Below are 23,300 nucleotides of genomic sequence, written 5' to 3'. Positions count from 1 at the left end.
TTGTGACTGTGACCTCACTGGTGACTCTTTCAAAATACCGATTACACTACATTTCTGTCTTTTGCTGTCTAGACATTCTATTTCGTTAAACCAATCACATCAGAGCTCATCTCTTTTGTGTCAGGTTCTGACTCCCCAGAACTTTCACAACCCCCTCCTTCTGCACTCCCACTAAATCATATTACAGCATCATCTCTTTCTCCATACATGAAGTCCAAGACTGAACTGAAACCCATTTGGCTGTGCAATCTACTGTAGTTGTGCTACCTCTGCTGTCATTCTTACAGTATATATGAAATTATATATAAATGAAAATATTCATATAATCTTAATTATTTTTAAAAAATGACTAACAAAAGCACAGATTATGGCATTGCTGACAAAAACTAAATTGAATAATCTGTTTTTGAAAACAGTTATCTGTTGCTCTAGTATAAAAAAATTGTTGCCAAGTTTTCTCACAGTGGCTCCCTTGTAGTCACCATGATAATTAACCAATGTAAAAGACTCAATGGAAAACCCATTATCATTTACATCATTATCCAGAGTGACTTACTTATAACTAATTTATACAATGGAGTGCTTGAGGTTTAAGTGGATTGCTTAAGTGCCCAGCAGTGGCAGCTTGGTGATGCTGGTATTTGAACTCACAACCTTTAGATTTTAAGTCCAACTGCTTAACCACAGAGCTACCTACCACTGCCTTCCCAAAATCTTACCAAACATAAGTAACTGGTCTATCTGATCTTTTGGTTTTTGGTTTGTATAGAGTACCTTTATGAACAGAAAAAAAAAGATCCTATAATTGCTGTGGTGAATGTTTGTCTTTAATATATTCAGCAACATTACGGTATTGTATGATTAGGAGATATGGATATGTTTATTATTTCCCTAGAGGTTTTATTGTTTTTGAAAACTTCACCAACCCCGAAAGCATATAACTTCTATATGTCAGCAGTAAAACTTTTTGTTTTTGTTTTTCTACTTATTTTGTTCACTACCAGCCACTGGTTGTCACTGCAGATGGAGTAGAAGATCTGTTGGGTTATTCAGGTATTACCAGGGGGTGAAAAGCTTTATAGATATAGAACCTGTATATGACCAATGAATCCATGACTGCTCCTAATTAAGATCTCCACACACACACACACACACTTCTCAATTAAATGAGCAAATGCATCAGGGGAAGATGGCAGACCATCTTAGAGTCAGAAAATGTACGCCTATTATTATCAGCAGCAGATTCACAATCTCCGCAATAACAGACGCGCGTCTCTATATTTTCCCGCATTCCCCGCAGCGAAAGGCGCATTTTGTTTCTAATAGAGATTCTGAGAAACATAGTGGAAAAGCTGTTATTCGTACACAACATGATGGTGGACATATGATGCATTTTGTTGAAGCGTGTCTGTGTGTGTGTGTGTGTGTGTGTTACATGTAGAAGAGGCGTACTGTGGAGAAAGCGTAAATCCCGAGAACTCACCTGAATCAAAATGCGAGCTGAGGGCAAAGCCGGGGCTGAAATACGGCGCGGACATGATGATCAGCAGGGCGAGGGCAGCGGGCATCCTCTCAATCCCCAGGACGCTGCTGGGTTTCGCATTCAAACGGACGTGTCCCAGATAGCTTAGAGTCTCCTTGCTGGAATTAGTGGTGTTCCCTTCGGTGCAAAACACCTCTCCGTATCTCCGCACATGTTAGATGGTCACAAATGAAGAGATGTGCTCGGACGATTTCCTCCGGCTCGCGCGACTCATCAGTGCGTGCCGTGAATGCTCATGGTAGATCTTTCCTCCAGATGTTCCTCCACATGAGCCTGGATGTGAATAGTTGCGCTGCAGCAAACGAAGAAGCATTTCTTTCCAGCAGCACAAGCAAGCGGTCAATATACCGAGGCGATACCTAATTTAAAAAAAATAAATAAACACAGGTCCTATCCGAGAGCATGGAGCAAAACGAAAAAAAGGTCTTTTTTCTTTTTTTTTTTTTTTTGGAGCTTGACGGCGCTAATTAAGCTGTATGATGGAGCTGTCCAGTGCTGAAACGGAGCTCCGTCCTGCTCTGCCGCTGCTTTGCGCTGGAATGAAGCTGATGGGGGGAGGGGACGATGCGCCACAAACCCTGCTGGAAAAAAAAGCTTTCAATCTCTGCTAACATTTCACACACACACACACACACACATACACACACGTGTGTGTCAGATAGCACACATGAAGGGCAGGATGTCTTCTTTCTTTACATCAATCAGTTTCAGACTAACCACACAATGATGCACATGGATACTTAACAGACAGGACGTGTTTGAAGGTTCATGAGCCACCTAATTAAGGTTTTGGTTATTTTTACCATGGATGTAGTGATATAGTACAGGGATTTGCTTCCTTATACTCTTAGATCCACCTGGATTCTTATAACCATAAAATACTATAGACCACTTAACATATGCAGCATGCTAAATATCTGTGTAATCTGTGTGATGAATTCATTTAATTAAAAAATAAAGGAATACATGATAAATATACAATTTTATATACATCCATCTAGAAACCTCTGTAGTCCAACGAGGGACCGTGGTTACCATTGTATTTATTCCCATTTTGTATGACCGTGGTAGGACCTCCGGTCAACATTCACACGCACACACTATGGGCAATTTGGGAAAGCCTAATCTGCATGTATTTGGACTGTCTGAGGAAACTGGAGGACTCAAAAGAAACCCACCAAGCACAAGAAGAACATGCAAACTGCATGCACATAGACCGACATGGGAATTGAACCCAGCTGGAGGTGCAAGGCAACAGTGCTGATCACTAAGCCAACGTGCTGCCATATGATTGAGCAGGGAAGACATTAGTGCAGCAAGTTGTGTTGCTGCCTTGAAGCTTTGGGCCCAGTTTGATCCTAAGCTTAATTTTATTTGTTGGTAGAGTTTTGCATGTCTTTCTCCAGGTTCTCTGGAATTTGGTTGAAATTCTGTCGAAAAACATACCAATAGGTAGATAGGCTGGTGTGAATAAGTGTGTGAAAAAGTGCCCTTAACCCTCAAAGATGTATAATGAGATAAAAATGTAAGTTGCTCTGGATAAGGCTGTCTGCCAAATGTGGTAAATGTAACTGTCATGGAAACACCAGGCTCCACCCTCACCTTCCATTTCCAATCACCTGATATCTGAGCACGGACCTGAATCACATTATCACCATACCTCATATACACCTTATTTCCCCTCACTTAGCATCTGACCTCATCCATAAAAAACAGACTCCGCCACGTACCTGGCCAAAGCTTCATTCCTCGTTTCGTCTCGTCTCATTTCCTGATCCTATGTCGCATCTCCTGGTCTGTGTTTACTTTGTGTTTCATGTTTCACCTGTTTGTCTCCACTCTTCTACCAGCTCCATCATCCTCACAGTTAAGACAATCCAGTTTCTTTATTCAGTATTTTCCACTTATTCAATTCAATTCAATTCAATTTTATTTGTATAGCGCTTTTAGCAATTTTCATTGCCGCAAAGCAGCTTTACATAGTCAAAAGAATTATTTAAGTTTGTATGAAATGTGAATTTGTATGAATCAAAATGGTCAGTTTGTCCCTGGTGAGCAAGCCGAGGGCGACAGTGGCAAGGAAAAACTCCCTGAGATGGTAATAGGAAGAAACCTTGAGAGGAACCAGACTCAACAGGGAACCCATCCTCATTTGGGTGAAACAGAAAGCAGTAAATGATCTGCATTTATACAGTGTGTAGGGTGGGAGGCAGTTCAGCTATAATAGCTGATGTTAATTGATGTTAATATGGAGTCCAGGTAGTTATTGAAGACCCAGGTAGACTTGTAAGAAGTTCCAGTCATGAATTATCGAACTGTCAAGTCCCCAGAGAAACAGTTGCCAACACCAGTCAAGGCCAGAACCATTTTCTAGGTAGAGAGAATCATTTCCAGACACCAGACGCATCCCAGAGAGACACACGGGGCATCCATGTGACGAGATCTTCAGCCAGAAGCGGGGCACCAGGATGGGTCAGACAGGTCTGGAGGGCAGAGGGAGTCTGGATCACTGGCAGCTCAGGAACGACATGTGTAGCTCGACAGAGAGAGAGAGAAAGAGTGAAAGGGGGGGACAGGAGGAGAGAGGAAAAAGAAAGAGGGGGGGAAAGAGAAGAAGAGGAGAGATGGCAGTTAGGTATGGTCACAGTCACACAATGTATAATGTGAATGTATATTAACTGTAGAGTGCAAGCAGAGACTCCGGCAGGACTAACTATGACAGCATAACTAAAAGGGAGAGCCAGAAGGAAACACAAACATGAGGGCTTCCTGACATGTAAAGCAAACAATCACCTCACCGTCAGCAAACCTGAGTGATCAATGAGAGTGAGGAAGACAGCATCCAAACATACCAGTTCACCATAATACTCTACGTCCATGAGTCCCCCAGATCTGCTCCTTTACCTATGGCAAATCTATTTATAAAAATGCTTGGCTAAATAAATAGGTTTTTAGCCTGGACTTAAACACTGAGACTGTGTCTGAGTCCCAAACACTATTTGGAAGACTATTCCATAACTTTGGGGCTTTGTAAGAAAAAGCTCTGCCCCCAGCTGTATTTTTCATAATACGCGGTACTGACAAGCAGCCTGCATCCTTTGATCGAAGTAGGCGTGGCGGATCGTAAGACACTAGCAGTTCACTCAGATACTGCGGCGCGAGACCATTTAATGCTTTATATGTCAAGAGTAGTATTTTAAAATCAATGCGAAATTTCACAGGGAGCCAATGAAGTGAAGATAAGATAGGGGTGATGTGCTCATATCTTCTGGTTCTGGTGAGGACTCTCGCTGCTGCATTCTGGACCAGCTGAAGCTTATTTATGCATCTAGCTGAACAACCAGACAGTAATGCATTACAATAGTCCATCCTAGAGGTGATAAAAGCATGAACTAGTTTTTCTGCGTCGTTTAGCGACAATAAATTTCTTATTCTGGCAATATTTCTGAGGTGAAAGAATGCTATCCTGGTAATATTATCTACATGTGCTTCAAATGAAAGGCTGGAATCAATAATCACACCAAGGTCTTTCACTGTTGCATTTGATGGAACAGAAAGGCCATCTAAAGTTACGGTGTGATCTAAAATTTTACTCCTAGCTGTATGCAGTCCTATGACTAGAACTTCTGTCTTATCCGGATTTAGCAGAAGGAAGTTAATTAGCATCCAATTTCTTATGTCCTGCACACATTGCTCAATTTTAGTAAGCTGTTTTTTCTCATCAGGTTTTGCTGAGACATATAACTGAGTATCGTCAGCATAACAATGAAAACTAATACCATGCTTACGGATTATGTTGCCCAGAGGAAGCATGTAAAGGGAAAAAAGCAGTGGACCTAAAACTGAACCCTGCGGAACGCCAAACTCCACTAGAAAACATGCAGAATAATCACCATTTAAGTCTACATACTGATAACGATGGGTCAGATAGGATCTGAGCCAGGAGAGGGCTGTACCCTTAATTCCCACTACATTTTCTAATCTGTGAAGAAGAATAGCGTGATCAACAGTGTCAAAAGCTGCACTGAGGTCAAGTAATACAAGCATAGTTACACAACCCTGATCAGAGGCCAATAGAATGTCATTTACTACTTTAACGAGCGCTGTCTCTGTACTGTGATGAGGCCTAAATCCTGACTGATACAGTTCATGTATGCCATTTCTATGTATATATGAGCATAGCTGCTCCGCTACTATCTTTTCCAGGATCTTAGAGATAAAGGGGAGGTTTGATATTGGTCTGTAACTGGACAGCTGACAGAGGTCGAGGTCAGGTTTCTTAATTATTGGTTTGATAACTGCTAATTTAAAAGATTTTGTAACATATCCAATGCTGAGTGAAGAATTAATTATTCTCAACAGGGGTTCTATTATTGCTGGTACTATCTGTTTAAGAAAATGTGTCGGTACAGGATCTAATATACAGGTTGGTGAATTTGAAGAAGAGATGAGTGAAATTAGTTCATTCTCTTCAAGGGGAGTAAAGTATTCTAGGTTCTGGTCTGACATGGCTAGATTAACATCTGCATCAACTGCATTAACTTATCACAAACTGTTAATAAAACGCCCGTTCGGGTTTTCTCACGATCTCTGTCTGTTGAGTCTGTCTATCCATAACTGTAAGATGGACTAATAAATTAAATTTTTTAAAACATTCTCTCTTTTCTTGGGCACAGTGGGGAAAAAAACAGACAACCTGGAGGAAACCCAAAAAACACATAAAGGACATGTAAAACTTTACACAGGCAGTAAACCAGGATTATACACAGGATTCAGAAGCCGATTTCTGTATCACCTGACTTAATATCTTGGGAGTAAAGAAGAAGCTGACTTTCTGTGTAAGTTTTCAAATGCTGTTTGTAAGTATATTTAATTATTTTTTTTTTTTGCATCACTCTTTTTAAGTTCATAATTGATTTTATGATAAAATGTGACTGGCTGAATAAAAAACGTCATCATTATATTGCATGTGGAAATGTAAAACTGGCATATAACCGGCATGAGTCATTTAAAAGAATAACATGATTGCATTTAACCAGTTGACACTAATAAGTAGCATCTTTACAGATTTACAATTTACTGACAGAGATTAAGATTTTTCATCTTTATTCTGCGCACGCACTCCACAAACACATGCTCTATTATCTCTACTCAGTCCTATTGATCTCTGGAGATCATCAGCAGAGGTTTTATTAGCCCGGCACCTACCCCTTGTGTCATATTAATTCAAAGATGAAGCTAAAATGTCAAGTATTTTGTTTCTCTGATTTACCCTGTCATGCATTTAGGGTTGCCGTGGAAACACCATAAGGGGCTAAGGCGTCGATGAGGTACTCTTGCTTGTATCACTCTTTTTCTCCCTCTGCTCCATCTATCATTCTCTGTCCCTTGCTTTCTCACACATACACACATTTCCCATGCTATTTGCATTTAAATAGCTGCAGGTGGCACATTGAGATGGACTGAAATGAGTAGTGACCACATTTTTATCCTGAATGCCAAATGTCAGTATAGGTTAGAGTTTAACTTTAACACAAATAAAAAGATAGAGACTGCTGCACTAAATAATGACCTAAGTTGCAAGAAATGTTTGACATTTGAAGTCAAACAACGTGAAAAAAAGGAAAAATCCATTTGTATTTTTTCACATATTATTATTATTATTATTTATTTTTCTTTTTTCTTTTAGACCCAAGAAACCAACTAACATTAAAGGATTAAATAGAACCCAACCCAACACCAGGTTTTTCTTTGGGATCATCTCATCTAAAGTGAGCAGTCCGTTGACCCAAAACAATCATCACACTAAAGGAGAAAATCTTCTCTGCATGTAAAAACATCAGTTCTGGTACATTAAGAAATGTTTTGTGTGCTTGTATTCAGCATATACAGTAGACAATTGCTGCAAAGTCAGATCTACATTTGGCATATTTGGCATATCCAGAGCATTGTATCTCATAACACATACTGTATGAGCAGTGCCTATGAGAACATATGAGAAATGCCTTGCTCAAAGGCGCAACTGAGGAAACTTGGGGTTTAAACTTGGGACCTTACAAACAGTAGCCCAACATCTGAACCACCAACCTACCTGCTACATGTGAGTATGTGACCTCTACACTTTCACAAGTTATGTGTAAGAAATGTCCCCTCAAGACAGAAATACTTACAAATATTGGCACATATTAGTTAAGCCATATATAATTATAAGCATTAGTTCTACAGTTCTGACAAACTGTCATACCAGTTGACACCAATGTTCGTGCTCATACAGACTTTATTTTCGCATGCCCCTAATTTTACACTGCTTCATATATTTAAATGCTGAAAGCATTTAAAAGATCAAAAGATATTTTTATCCTGTAGTCTTCTGTAAGAAGTAGTTTTAATAAGGTGCTGATGGATAAATAAAAATTATTACCAAAGTTTATTGATATTGTCTCAGAAAGACAAATAATTGCATGCTTCAGTACAGAAGTTTTAGGAGGATAAGATAAATGTAGGAAAGAATCATTCAAATATTACCTTTATTTGTTAGCTAGCTCTTATTTAATATTCCAGAACATCTATTTATTCTATAGCACATTTAATCCTAATGCAGCCTGGATTAGGATTAGTATAATGTGAACAAGCACATCGTAACTTCTAATAACAATGTTTTGCAGGTTCATTTTGCAGGTTCAGCAGCAACAATAAGAAAGTTTCTATTATAAGAGATGGAATAGAAATAAGTTTAGGAGTCAAGTAAAAATAACAGCATTGGATTCCCATTTAGGTGCAGAACTGTTCATGCATCAATCCTATTTATATCTGCACTTGTTCCTACTATAAGACTGAAGAAACAAAAAGGTCTATTATTGTAGTGTCAGAATAGCACACAGGAGAGGTAGTGCTGTACAAATGATGCTTTGTGGAAAGCAATTTGGAAGTTATCAACTAACTACACTGTAACTACACTGCATTAACAAACACACAGAGGGACAAAAGAGACAGACAGACAGACAGATATATAAAAACAGTGGGTTGTTTGACATTTTTGACTTTTAAATATGTTTTATAATACTGGATGAGTAAATAGAGCCTAATTGACCCTAATTGTGTGTATGTGATGCTTTTACAAGAGTGCACTGCACAACCAGCCTAGTTTCATCTTATGTCTTCAGCCAGGCCAAGTGAAGCATCCACCTGGGAGCAGTTAACGGGGAATTGTGCCGGCACTAAATAACCAGTTAAGATTAAACAATTAAACACTTTAACCCTCCAGAGTAATCTCCAGCCAACCCTTACCCCAAAACTATGCTGCCTGCTGTGCATGGAGATGTGTGCTGCAGGTTCCTAATGATATGATACACTAAGATACTCTCAGCGTTAAAAGGTGTTAACCATAGCATCATCCTATTTTCCATCAGATATACAATATATTTATGTAACTGTACAAACAAAGTCTCAGTGGCAACACTTGTAAAACAACCAGTAAAGCTCACTGAGTGTTATGTTGGCATTATTGCACATCTGTTATGTGCCAAATTCCCCAGATCTTAATCCATGGCAAAATGGTGGTGCTGGGGCTTAAACCCAACAACATTCTAAAACTCAATTAAACGTAGTACAGTTGGCAAAATAATGTTAATGTTTACACAGTTTTTTTCTCTTGTGCATATTTTACCACAGTTTACAAAGTTTACCACCATTCCTTATAACATATTTGCAACACTTCAATGACACATTGCAATGACACCTAGTTTACCCTGCATGACTTTGGACTGTGGGAGGTGCGAGGCCACAGTGCTAACCACTACACCACCCCTGCTATGTCTTTTTTTCTCTTCTGTATTCTTTTGGTGGTAAATAATGTAAATTAACTGTAAATTGTTTTAATTGTATGTGTTTTTGGAGGAAGCGGCTAATATACATCAGAGTGTTTGTGTTATTTAGATGAGAGTAGGGTTTAAAGGGAATCAAATGTGTGTAAACTTATGGTGTTGTTTTTTTTTTTTTTTTAGAAATTCAGTTAATGCAGTGAAATTGCACACATTTGCAAAAGAAAAGAAGCCTGAAAAAGACTTTGACATCCATCTTTCTTTAACAGAAGAAATTCATGACCACATTTAAAACCCTAAAAACACAAAAGTATTGTACGCAAGTCTGGTTCAATAATCTTTGAAACTGATTTAATTTTTTTAATGCTCTGGGAATTTTTTTTTGCAATGTTAAGCTCAAGAAAAATTCTGTTTTTTTTTTTTGTAAATATATCACATCAGAAATGAAAATTTAGTAAGCTTTTGATAATTAATATTTGGAAAAACATCATTTAATACAAGTAAAATTGTAGACCAATAAGAAAAGATTCCTCAAAATAGTGATGCCATAATTTGAATATTAGCTCACATTGCTAAATTTGTTAAATGCTGTTGGTAAATAAGCATAAATTCTCTTTTAAACAACTATAAATAAATTGGCATGGAAAGATTATTCACCTACATAAAATTGCCACAAGAGGGCAGCAAAGAGCATTCTACGTAACTTACAGAATCAGTGCCACAGCCTTTATGTAGTGTGTATATTAATACTTTATTTTAAGTCTTAAACATTTAAACATAATAACTTCACCTCAATACATCATTATACACACAATGGCAAAAGAAAACGGTATTTGGAGTGTTTTTGTTAATGAAAAAAAAATTATAAAAAAAAGTTATATAAGAATCTAAAATATCCCATTTACATAAACATTCAGACCCTCGGTTCTAAGTCAAAGTCAAATTTATTTTTAGGGCACATTTAACACAACATAGTTGACCCATGTGACGTACAATCCTAAAATAGCTGCTGACATATAAACAGACTATTAATACAATAATAAATTAAAATAAATACAAACAGGGGGAATAATACCTCATCAGACTGTATTATATGCCAAAAAGATTAAAAATGTATTAAGGTGCGATGTAAAAAAAACCTGCCTGATGTACATACATGGTCAGCTCATTCCAGAGTTTAGGGGCTGCTACTGAAAAGTTGATCTTTGGTGCATTCTGCTTCTATCAGTGCTCCTTGAGATTTTTTCTACAATTTGACTGGAATTCGACAGTGACTAATTAAATCAATTAGACAAAATTAGCAAATGCACACACACACATACAGTCTTAGTGTAAATGGTATTAATAGAGCATCACGTGAAAAGGACAGCATCCATCCAGCCTGTTTGACCTTAAATGATTATGCTAAGGCAAATGGATGAAACTTCCAAAAGAAAGGTTCACCAGCATGCCGTATAATTCACATACAGACTTGAGGCTGTCAATGCTGCTAAAGGTGCTTTAAATGAGTGTCTTATATAAATGTATGTACATATATAAATAATAAATGGAATATTATGTATTCTTTATTTTTAAATGGACTAAAGCAACAGTCCAAACACATAGTTTTACTTTGTCATTGTGAAGTATTGTGTTACTTAAACTTGAAGGGGTCTGTAAACTTTCTGTCACTTTATGTGTCCAAATGCTGCTGCTATAATCATAAAAAATGTCTTGTACTTATTCCATAACAATAATTATATACTTTTATTTTATACTTAGTCCCAAACTTAGTCCATATCCTTAATAATGGAATTACAATGCAAATACAATTAAAAGTCTGAGATTTTTTTTTAGGCAAAGCAAAAGAATTTTTTGTTAAAGCCTCCCCCTCCTCCATTCATTTATTTACTAGTTAGTTAGTTATTTTAAGACAATATACTCAGGCATTTTTGTCAAGTCTTATGTCTAGTGTTAAGGGCAGTAGTACTCTTCTTAGTCCCATCATCTACATACAGACTTCATAATATTTTCCATGTTTTAAAAACAAGCAGTTTTTAAACAAAAAGCATGTAACTATTAAAAGTATTTAACAAGCATATAAATTAATTATTTTTTACAAAGGAATCACAAATGTAATTTTACAACTTCATTGTACCCTTTCTTTAACAATGCAAAAGATCACAGCATTTTTTCAACGATAGATCACTTCAAGTCCTACAAGGAGTCAGATGCTATAAAGTCAAATTTGTCTCATTCAAATCGAAGTCATGTTCGCATATATAGATTTATTAGTCCTGCCTTGTGCAGATTCTGCCACAGTTTCAACTCCAGTCGCAGGTCATGGTTGGCAAAGAAACGCACCCGCCGGGGTATTTTGTCGTAATAATGGTCCGAGTATTTGCTGAAGTCTGGCGTCATAAATCCGTAGGCATTTACCTTTCGGCATCACAAAAAACAAAAGACAAAGTTTTGGGATGTGATTGTCTAGGACTAGGTAAAGTTAATTATTATAAAAAGTACATTTGAAGAATAACTCTTAAATAAAACAATGCTAACAATAGAGCACTTTGTTTGGAATGAATTTGAAAGAACAAAACTTTTATAAAGAAAAGAGCTTCTACCTCGTCACATGTATGAAGAGCAGCCAGCAGCATAACAGCTCCTGTAGACGGCCTGTAGATATTTTTATGTCTGCTTTTTAGCCTGCCTGAATGCAGAAATCTACAGCATGATAAAAAGAAATGACACTTTAGTCAAAACAGACAGCCAAAAATTGAGATTTATTTACTGTTAATGGCTTAATGATGGAATGTTGTAAACATTTTTAGATTAACAATGTCAAATATTAAAATACTATATTAGTAAGTATTGTTTTAACTGAAAAAAGATTGAAAAGTTTCTCGTGACTTTATAGAAAAGACTTGAAATATATTTATATAAATAATTAAATAAATAAATAAATAAATGCAGTCAAAGTGACCAGGCCAACTGTTTATATAGCATACATTTCATAGCCAAAAACATTTAAACACAGTAATATTTCATTTGACCGCACTTAACACTGATTACGTGGTGTAATGCGGTGGCCAAAATGTTCCTGCATGCTCCCAGAACAAACCTCTTTCATAATTTGAGTCCTGGAACATCTCTGTGCCATAAGTGAGGGAAAAATACATTGTAAAGATAATCTGATCAGTTTAGTTTGGTCAGGCCATTAACTGACTTTACGTTATTGCCACATCTCACATCTCAAACACCTAATCTTACCTGTTCCTGATGTAACGGACGAAGTCTGGGTGGTACATTTTAAACTTTTCTACAGTAACATCAGATCCAAAATATGTGGGAGGCCTAAGAATACCAGACAATAAGTCATTCACAAACTTATATTTACAGTGTGGGAAATAAGTATTTGATCCCCCACAGATTTTTTAAGTTTGCCCACTTACAAAGAAATGAAGGGTCTATAATTTTTATCATAGGTTTATGGTAAAGGATTGAGACAGAATATCAACCAAAAATCCAGAAAAAGCACATGATACAAATGTTATAAATTAAGTTGCATTTTAATAAGGGAAATTTTTAATTTTTTTTATTTAATCCCCTACCAACCAACAATAATTCTGCCTCTCACAGACTGGTTATGTGCTCCTGTGGTACACATATTAATTTAAGAAGGTGCTCCTAACAACAATGTGGTATGTGTATAAAAGCCACCTGTCCACAAAATCTCTATCTTCTATTTAAACTTCACCACCATCAGCAAGACCAAAGAGCTGTCAAAGCAAGTCAGAAACAAGATTTTAGACCTGCAGAAGGCTGGAATGGGCTACACATTATGCTTTGGGGCTATTTCTCTGCTAAAGGTACAGATTGACTTTGCTGCACTGAGGGGCCAATGGATGAGGTCATGTGTTGTAAAAATTTTGGATGAGAACCTCCTGAAGATGGGTTGTGGATGGGTCTTTCAGCATGAAAATGACCCCAAACATTTTGCCAAGGCTCAAGAATAAGCACATTAAGGTCATGGAGTGGTCTAGCCGATCTTCAGACCTTAATCCAATAGAAAATTTACGGGGAGAGCTGTAACTTCGAGTTTCCAAGAAACAGACAAGAAGCCTTAAAGATTTTTTTGTAAGTGGGCAAACTGTAAAAAAAATTTTTTGTAGGGGATCAAATACTTATTTCCCACACTGTAAATATAATATACATTATATATTATGTATTAAGATATAACTTATAAAAGCATTTTTTTTTTTGAAAGAAGAATTAACATGAGCATATACAATTTAAAAAATCAGTATTTACTTGGAACTTCGATCTTTCCCTTTCGGGATTGGTAGGTGCAAGGACGCAGCTCTCATGAGAATATAGTCCCGGTCATGATCAGGCAGGAAAATGTACCTGGTTTCCTAAAAATGTTAAGTGAGTAAAAGAAGGGCAAAAAGTATTAAAGGGAGCATGACAATAATTATTATACACTGCTTGGCCAAAAAAACGATCTGTTTCAGAAGGGTCAAATTATTTGGCTGCATCATGGCAAAAAAAAAAAAACTAGTGTAAATTGAAGTTACTGGAACTGAGTTAAGAAACCTTCAACACATTGTCAAATCATCAAAGGATAGTGAAAGGATTGTGCTGAACTGCCAACTTTGTGGAAGAAATGTGGTCGGAAAAAAACAATGAATAGAGATCATTTAAACACTTCATGGAGAAGTTGCATGATAGAAATCAACAGGAGAACCATAGCTGTGTTTAATAATAAAGTAAAAGCATTTTTCACAGAACTCACAGGATTGAGAAAAAACTCAAGTGTAAATCACATGTTAGTAAGAATTCAGATAAAAGCCTTCAATTTAAAAAAGATTGGAGTTAAAAGGAATGGAAAAAGGTCATGTGGTGTCATCAAATCATAAAGATTAAATTGAGTTAAATCTCATAGCACTGGTAAAGCGCTCGCCCTATCATCCGGAGATCGCTGGTTCGAACCCCGGGTGATGCTGTTTTCCTCTCACAGCCGGAGTCACAGAGAGAGCTGATTGGCCGAGCTCTCTCAGGGGGGAGGGATGAGAGGTACTTGTGCTCCCGCATTAGTCACGGCGCTACAGCCAATCAGGGGCGTCTGTGAGCTCGCGCACACGGAAGGAGCGCCTAGCGCTTTCCTCCGAGTGTGTTACTCCGCCCCTAACGGTGTGTGAGCGAGCAGTTCGAAAAGATGCGGTCGGCTCGCGTCACGTGGTTCGGGGGGAAACACGGGATAGCTTTCGTCCTCCCGACTGAGTGGTTGTAGTAGCCTTAATGTGTGTGGGGGGCCCCCTAGTGACGGGGAGTAATTGGCCACGACTAGATTGGGGAGAAGATCGGGGAAAAAAGAATTGGACAGGACTAAATTTATATATATATAAAAAAAAAAAAATCTCATAGCACGTGATTTTTTTGGCCAGGCAGTGTACAATAATAATAATAATAATAATAATAATAATAATACCTTTAATTTTCCTTTCTTATGCTAATTAAGTTCTCTTGTTTATGACCTTTAGTTACCCTAGCCCTAAATTTCTCACTCTGCATAAAACTCATTAGTAAACTTTGTGCAAGCTGGCAATATTAAAGATGCCAGGAGTTGTATGAAATTGATAATGTCTCGTCTGCCATCTACTAAATAATCTTTGTAACTATGTATGCATACATTCACACAGTTAATTAACATTAGCCACATTACAATCTCTCCAGTTACCTAATAACCAGTAACATGAACCATGTTCTCCTGTTTTCATTTACATTTTATTTAATACATGTTAACTGAATTATTACCATTTCCTGGGGAGTGCGTTTATAGCCTGCACGTCCATAGCTTCTCAAAGAGTTCCGAAGAGTGTTAGTGGAGAAGGTGTAGAAAGAGGTACGTGAGCCAACATCCTCCTCAAACCCTTGAATAATTGCACCATTTGTCCTGAAGAGGAGATAAGAATTTATTACACCTAGGGTTGCCATCTGTCCCAGTGTTCTCATGACTGTAGTTGTACACCGTGTATTTTATAATGTATTTAATTTAAATTTTCTAAAAACTACACATATATAGCAGAAATCCTGATTTATTGTCTCATGTACAGTACTCAGTAAATTTACTACAGTAAATGCTGTAGAGCAACAATGTCTTTAAAAAAAAGATAAAAAAGGAAAACAAGCTTAATAAACCGTGATAAATGTAACAAAGTTAGTATTGGTATGACACCACTTTGAGGACCCTTTAGTCTCTGGTACAATTTGTGCAATTTTGTAAGAGAATTAGCTAATAGGTTTTACTAAGCGTCATGCAGAACCACATACAGCTCTTTTGAGGGCTGTTGCACCTGCTTCTGTTTTCATGCAAAATCCGGCAACTTCCTTAAATTTTTGGGATCTGAAAAATAGTCACTTATATATGCTGCTGTCTTTTTTAGTATACAAATATCTTTCTTTTATTTTAGAATATTAATGTTTCCACAATTTGATGTTTAAAAATCAGAAATGTTTTTGTTATTACTAAATAATAAAGGTTTAAAAGTTAAATATAATCCATACGAAAATGTGTTCTAATAACAGAGTGTACATCAGATGTTTGCACAGTGCTAAGCATCTTTTTATTTCTGTGTACAGCAAAAAACTAAAGAATAGACCTTGCCTTTCCCATACTTTCAGACCATAATGGGTGAATAGACAGGTAGCAAAAATGTCTGTGGTTTATCTAATTTTAACACTGCAAGACACTACATTTTCCTTAAAAGAAATAAAAATACAAATAAAAAAATCTTACCTGAACACATAGTCATTCTGGTCAATCTCCCGGCCTTTCTTTGACCCACTCAAAATTCCCCCATTTCCAACCACAGCACAACGGATACACTTCGACTGGTTCTTTCTCTTCTCCCAGTCATCAAACATGAGCTGGTTGGCAGAAGTGTTTAAGATAGCCAGAGATTCATTCAAAACTGCACACAAAAAAGCAGATGTGTCATGTTTTCAGCTACCAGGCCTAGCAGCAACATGACTGTAAAAACTAGATAAATATTGATTTGATTAATATTGTATTGTTGGCCCAACTTTTTACAATGGTATTTTTTTCTACCTTCCCTCATATACAGTACAATCATGTGATATTAACCCCTCGGGTGCTTAGTGGGATTGCTTAGCTAAAAAAAGTTCACGAAAAAAATCAGAAGTGTATAACAGTTAAGGATTATGGAGCCCTGGAAGTCACCTAGAGGAAAAAAAAAAAAAAAAAGGGCAATAGTTTTGTAATTTGTGCCCTCAGTTTAATAATCCATTCCATCTGTTCCCACAGGTTTGTACACAGACTCCTTTTAGAAGAATAGGAAGCTACCCGCTACGTGTTAATGAATCTTATTATCCTATTTATTGTGGATTGTTAAGTGTAATACATCAAACTGTCTTAACTGCATGCTTACAATGATTATTTAGATATCAATTTTAGCAGCTTTGAGGTAGAATACTAAGTGTTAATAAGAATGGTTTGCATTAAAATCTTGTGATAATCAGCACATTATTATTATTATTATTATTATTATTATTATTATTATTATATTTAATAAACCTGACATTCTGTATTATGACAGACTGTTGAGTAATTGCTTTCTTCCTCTTTTGTAAATCTTTTGAAAAAAATATATTATTATTATTATTATTATTATTATTATTATCATATAACTATAAAAGAGTACATTTAAGTACACTTAATTATAAAATAATTCAGAAATGTATTTATAAATAACCTGGAAATTAGTCCAAATCTGTTCATCCTATAGGGTGAGGAATAATGGAGCTCAAGGTGGATGGAAGCCTAAGCGTAGACAGAGAGAGTCATTGGGCAGCAATCCGTATGATGTATATAAACCATAGTACACTGAATGGTCTTATTCACTTTTATCTTTTAAAGTCGTTTTTTGGGGGATACGCTTAGTATAATAAAATTATTAAAAGAAGTCTTCATGTTAAGAATGAATAGTACACAAACACATTTCCAACACTATAGGTTATTTACATACAGGATTTATAAATAAAGCATGTATTAATTATTTTATATTAATACTTTTATAGTTATAATAATTATAATAATAATAAAAATACTACTATTAATATTAATAATATTATAACAACAACGACAATAATAATAATAATAATAATAATAATAATAATAGTAACATGCTGATTATCACACATTACCACAAGGTTTTAATGCAAATAATTTGTATTAAATCATAGTATTGTACCTTAAAGCTGCTATAATTGATATCTAGAGAATCACTGTAAGCCTGCAGTTAAGACAGTTTGATGTATTACACTTAATAAACCACAATAAAAAAATATATTATAGGATTTATTAACACATAGTGGGGAGCTTCCTGTTCTTCTAAAAGGAGTCTGTGTACAAACCGGTGGGAACGGATTGCCAAACCGTGCGCACAGAATTATGAATTTGTGGGTACGGATTACAAAATCCGAGTGCACGGATAGTTAAACTGAGGTACAGCTTAATAAGTTGTAGGAACAGATTTTAAACTGAGGGCACAAATTACAAAATTGTTGCCACAGTTTTTTTTTTCTCCTCTAGGTGACTTCCAGGGCTCCGTAGTTAACTAATATGTATGAAAACCCAATTGAGTATATACAGCACCCAGTTCATGTACAACATCACTCCAAACATGTAGTTACTTCTAAGAATGACAAAGTAGTTATTTAAAAAATGTCTTCAAAAGTAAAATATTGTAATATAAAAGCAACTTATAAGCATCTTGTGTTCTCCAGGTGTTTTATTGACCTTTAAGCAAAAAAGAACCTGTATTTTTCCTGTTTTATCCAAATCACCATTTTAAATTTGGCTAGTTTTGAAAGAAGACAGTTTAAGTAGTGTTTGTGTGTTTTAATAGTTGAAATAGTTAGGCCAACTTGTTTATATAGAAAAACAATCACTTGAACAAACTACATCAATGAGTAACAATGGGAGACAACTTCAAGTAAGAAAAATTGGACGAAGTTCACTCTCAAGAAATATAATTAATTGAGCCCACAACTAATACTACTTGAACTGACTTAAATAACTGGGTACAGATTTTGAACTGGGTACACGTTGAGTCAACTAAACAGCAATATGAAATATTTTTTTTTTTGGCCAGCAAATTTCTCTTGAGTAACCTTTAAAAAGCTGTGGAACTTGTTACTAAACTTTTTTACATTGAGGCGACTTGTTTTTTTTACTGTGTGCTATGCCCAAGAGTGTGAGTATAAAACTAAACCCAACACCAGAGCTGACATTATATTACTGGGTTAACATGTTAATCCTTCACACATACGGCAAATATTAACAGTACCAAAGGAACTCACCATCAATATTAACACTACCCCATCCATGGGCACCACGGTAGCGGGATAACCGCTCATATTCAACCTTCGAGAAGTGCTTTGCCCACTGCAGGACTGGCACACTTGGCAGGTATCTGTCAGCAAAGTCAGTTTCCAACATATTTTTCCGGATGCTTCGGGGACAGCTCTGATATGCAAAATAAACACAAAAATATTTAAAAAATATTCCATAGCCTATAGCACAAATTACAGCAAAGTGCTATAATGAGCATTATTAATATTATATTCACAGTATTTATCTTGGTTTGTCCATTTTATCCCACATCAAATGATTTGATCTACATGATCTGGCTCAGGTTTAAAACAGAATATCTTTCATGCTGTAACTCTTTTACTGTATTTCCTAACCCGGCTTTGGGCCGGCATGTTTCTTTTGAGTCAGAGCAAAATGTCAGTCAGCCAAGAGAGAGTTAAGGTCCTGCATAAGAGCCCAACAGTGGCATCTTGGCAGGATAGGGCCTTCTTCCCATAGCCTAATATTTAAGCCACGACTGCCTTTTGTGGAGTTTCATAAAGCCTTCTTTGTGTACAAGAGCACTGTCATGTTGAAACAAGATTGTGTTTTTTAGGTCTAGGGAAGGGAAATTGCAAAGCTATACAGAGACTTCACAACAGATGAGTGTGAGGTTGAACCTTGTGTAATTGTAAAATAAGAAAAACACAGCACATGCAGGAAACCGAAGCTGTTTAGTACCACTGGAAAGCCTTCACGTTAATGTTATACTTTCACTTTGTGGTGATTAGTATAGTTTTTTTATGTTTAAGTATTATATCCAACATTTTCAAATTTATATATTAATTTAAACCCATTTGCAACAGTGGCCCACAAAATCTAAATAATATGTAGTCAGAAATACTTACAGTTTGTATTGTATTATTATCAGCTGCATATTCATCTCCCAAGAATTCCAGTTCTGAGAGTGCATCTGGTTTTACAGGTTCCACTTGAGAATTCGAAATGTTGATCACCTGATTGAGTTGGTCTTTTATCTTCCCCACATTAAAGAGAGCAGAAGACCACAGATGCCAAAAGTCCTGTAATCTTTAAATGTAAAAAAAATAAAAAAATAATAATAATTTAGCTCAAGATGAAATAAAGCCAACTGACCTTTTAAATTATTTTAAACATATGATTCCCAAACTTCAAACAAATTAAATATATTTGACACATGTAAAGCAGAACTGATAGCTCAGAATTTCAACTGTCAGTTCCTGTTATTTACATGTGAGTGTTATCTATATTTCTCATCTTTTCCCTCTCAAATACTCAGCCATACACTGTATGATATGATCACATGTGACCTAAAATAAATAAGGAAATAAATAAAAAAGAGTATTCCAATAAATAAATAAAATATGGAATAAAAGAAACATGTACAAAGAAAGAAAACCTTAGCTGGAAAATAAAACAAAATAAAATAAAAAATAATTGGAATCGAATTGTATGAGATGTTAAGTGTATAGGTTTTACAGGATAAGTTACGGCTGAGTGCAGTTGTTCTTCATTTATGTAAAAATTTAGCAATGTCCAATCAAAGTCTCTCCCAGAGGTGTGCAACATGTAAGCAGGTAATCTCTCTTTCTCTCTCTCTCTCTCTTTCCTCTCTGTTAAGCTACACCTGGCACTCCTGAGCTTCCAGTGGTCCAGAACCTTTCTGCCCTCTGAACCTTCCTGACTCATCCTGTTGCCCTGCTTTTGGTTGGAGATCTCGTTGCATGGAGGCTGTGTGGTCTGCTTGGGATGTGTGTGGTGGTAGACTGACTAAGGAATCGTGCAGTAAAGTCTGGATGTATCGTTTATACTTTTTTTTAATCATTTATCAAAACACAGCATTATGAAGCCTCTCCATACCTGCTCTGAAGACCATGATCTATGATCAGGAGGTAGATTCCAGCCACAAGAAACAAAAGCAGGATGCAGAGCACAAGCCTCTTCCGATGGCGCAAAAGTATCATCCTGTAAAGGTCGTGAGGACTTTCTTGGGGCAGACAAAATAGACAATCACATTTTGATGAGTGAAACAAGTACAGTGTTGTCTTCTCTTTAATCCAAAGGGACTGACAAGATGAAGAACTTTGAGCTGCTCTTCAATACAAGGTAAACTTTGACATTCATTTTACATTTGTGTGTCGAACGTACCTTTTTTTAATTCTGAATTTAAATTGTATTTTAAATTTTATAAAATGTAGACATAGCAGTTTCAGAAAAGAGAAAAGGAAGCACTGAATAGCTGTTTGGAACAGGGTGACATGTAAGAGCTGAGCCAAAAAAAAATTATATATTAAATATACTACTATGGGAATCTGTAAACTCCTTCATACCAACTTTTAATTTAACACCCATAAGTATAATCAAATCCACTAAATAAATAAAATGTGTATAGGAACACGCTGGCCATTATCTAATTTTATTGGGATTTTAATGTTTTCTTCACATTTTTTTTTTTTTAGAAGCAAAACTACCCAATTTGTTAGAGCAAGACTGCAACATCAATGTCATGTATTTTACTTTATGAAGTAGGACTTACAGAAACACATGTTCCACTGCATTCTCAAAACTCACCAAACCACAATTAAGCCTCTGCAACGTCACTAAATTAAAAAGACAAAAAGACAAAGTGATTAAACAAATAGATGTGTCAGATTGCTAGAAAGGTGTTTGGAGATTAGTGGGGAGGCTGTATTTTGCTGCTATTTAAGTGCTTTATTTAAAGCTCTTTTTTAAAATCGATTTTTCTGTATCAATGCCTGCATTCCATGTTAAGTGTGCATGCCACTTTAAGATAGCTTAAAGAGCTAGTCATGAAAAAAAAGGCACTATCATGAAAAAAAAAAGCTGAATCATGAGGATTGGGGGCCACCATAAATAACTATTTAAGGTCTGACCTTTTTTTTTTTTTTTTTAGAATTTTAGATTTTTTTTGTTTGTTTATTTATTTAAATTCTCTTACATAGAAACATGTCTGGTTCAAGGTTCAAGTTCTTTTTTTACTTTATTTTACTGTCTACTATTATGATGTGATCATTTAGAATTGTGACATATTGTAATTTCTTTCCAATTGTAAAGAAACTTTAAGAAATTAACCAGAAAACTTGTTAAAACTTGATTTGTGCTATCGTAAAGCAGACTGTCTGCAAATTCTTATTCCTTGTCATATGAGATACGGTTACTCACCCTTACCACACACACTACTGCACTACAAAAGGTGTGTGTAAAGTAGTACAAATTCTAACTAGTTACTGACAAAAAGACTGTGTAAGGAAAAGCGTAACTTTGTTTTCACTTGTTCATTTAAATGGGTAAATAGTCTTGTCAATAGAACTAGATAGAACTTGTCAATCCACCAGTTAGGAATATAGAAATCTCTTCATAAAGTGTTAAATAATAATATATTATACAGATTATAATAATCTGTGGCAAATTCTCTAGTCACTATAGCGACCATTTTTATACGAGTGCCCATTATACACTGTGTACATTATACTTTTGAGCGTAAAGTGTACACTTACTGTTCACTCATTATAAAAAGTTGGACTGAGAAGATAGGAAGAGAAGAAACAAATCTTTTTTCTTACCTACAGATGAAACCCCTGTCAGTCAGCCAGGTATGCGGAGTTAGGAAGCGTTTTCCAAAAAAAAAAAAAAAAAAAAACAGTCCTGTGGGCTCCACACATACAAATACACACACCACACCCCAGAAGGCCTCTGAAAATGAAGAGGAAAAGTCATTGACAGTCCTAGGCAGGGAAGTGTGAATGAGGGAGGGGCCTAAAAAAAAATAAAAATAAAAAAGACTATAGGAAGATTGTAAAAAGGCAAAGATGTCATCATATAGAACAGACGCAAAAACAACTAATCCTCATAACGCATTGTGTCAGACAAGATAACCTGCCTGGGCACATTCTCCCTGCTGAACAGACCTGATTAAAGCAGTAATGTCTCTTTTTTCAGGTTTTTTAAACCAACAAGCTTTTAGGACTAATGGATGATTAGAAGAAAACCACTTGTTAATGAGGCTAATCAGAAAAAAAACGCTTAATTTTGCTTAAGAGCATAAAGATTGGACTTTGTATCAGTGGGAAAAAAAGGTCATGTAGTTTGGGGTGGTCGAGATTTCCCCTATTCCAGAGTAATGGCATATCAGGGTAAGAAGAAAAGCGTATAAAGCGATGCACCTTCAGTATAGTAAGTACATACAATAAATATGTTTTACGTACAAAGCACATTTATTAAAATGTCTGTGACTAAATCTAACTCATGTACTTTATGTGAAGCAAGAGTATTATCTTCGTGGGTGTGGTTTTCATGTTTTTGCACGTCAGCTAGGGAAGAATCTGGCGTGCTCTATCAAATCCCTAATCATAATATAATCACGTGTAAAGTCAACAATACACATGTCTAAAAGACATCATTCTTCAAAGTTGATTAAATGTGAATGTAGTTCTGTGGGTCAGGAATGATGTATGAATAAATAAATGTTGAAATGAAACTGCTGACAAAGAGTCTCCTTCAGTTGGGTGAAAACATGCTGCCG

General features: G+C 36.1%; 2 protein-coding genes across 4 annotated transcripts in view; both read right to left on the bottom strand.

The window, feature by feature from the left end:
* The window catches only part of aatkb (apoptosis-associated tyrosine kinase b), a 61,174-nt gene extending 59,190 nt beyond the window's left edge, over positions 1–1,984 (bottom strand). Inside the window, exon 1 of the mRNA XM_053511377.1 lies at positions 1,484–1,984. Within this exon, the coding sequence (XP_053367352.1) occupies positions 1,484–1,568 (85 nt within the window). The 5' untranslated portion in view covers positions 1,569–1,984. The remainder of the gene's footprint in view (positions 1–1,483) is intronic.
* A 9,409-nt stretch (positions 1,985–11,393) lies between these two features.
* Positions 11,394–22,454, bottom strand: LOC128541344 (alpha-N-acetylgalactosaminide alpha-2,6-sialyltransferase 2-like). 3 transcript variants are annotated; one of them, XM_053511719.1, is made up of 11 exons: positions 22,342–22,454; positions 21,294–21,357; positions 20,618–20,744; positions 19,627–19,807; positions 18,727–18,892; positions 16,142–16,316; positions 15,160–15,298; positions 13,654–13,757; positions 12,613–12,696; positions 11,967–12,066; positions 11,394–11,781 (listed from the first exon to the last, which is right to left on the bottom strand). In XM_053511719.1, the coding sequence occupies exons 3-11, from the start codon at positions 20,719–20,721 to the stop codon at positions 11,611–11,613; spliced, it is 1,224 nt and encodes a 407-aa protein (XP_053367694.1). In that variant the 5' UTR covers positions 20,722–20,744; positions 21,294–21,357; positions 22,342–22,454; the 3' UTR covers positions 11,394–11,610. The 3 variants fall into 3 exon arrangements, with proteins under 3 accessions (XP_053367694.1, XP_053367693.1, XP_053367695.1); XM_053511718.1 differs by having other exon boundaries at positions 22,346–22,454; XM_053511720.1 differs by having other exon boundaries at positions 20,618–20,740; positions 22,346–22,454.
* Between the last annotated feature and the right edge of the window lie 846 nt (positions 22,455–23,300).

Source organism: Clarias gariepinus, chromosome 14 (assembly GCF_024256425.1).
Source record: "Clarias gariepinus isolate MV-2021 ecotype Netherlands chromosome 14, CGAR_prim_01v2, whole genome shotgun sequence".
NCBI classification, from domain to species: domain Eukaryota; kingdom Metazoa; phylum Chordata; class Actinopteri; order Siluriformes; family Clariidae; genus Clarias; species Clarias gariepinus.
This window is presented reverse-complemented; position numbering and strand designations above follow the sequence as displayed.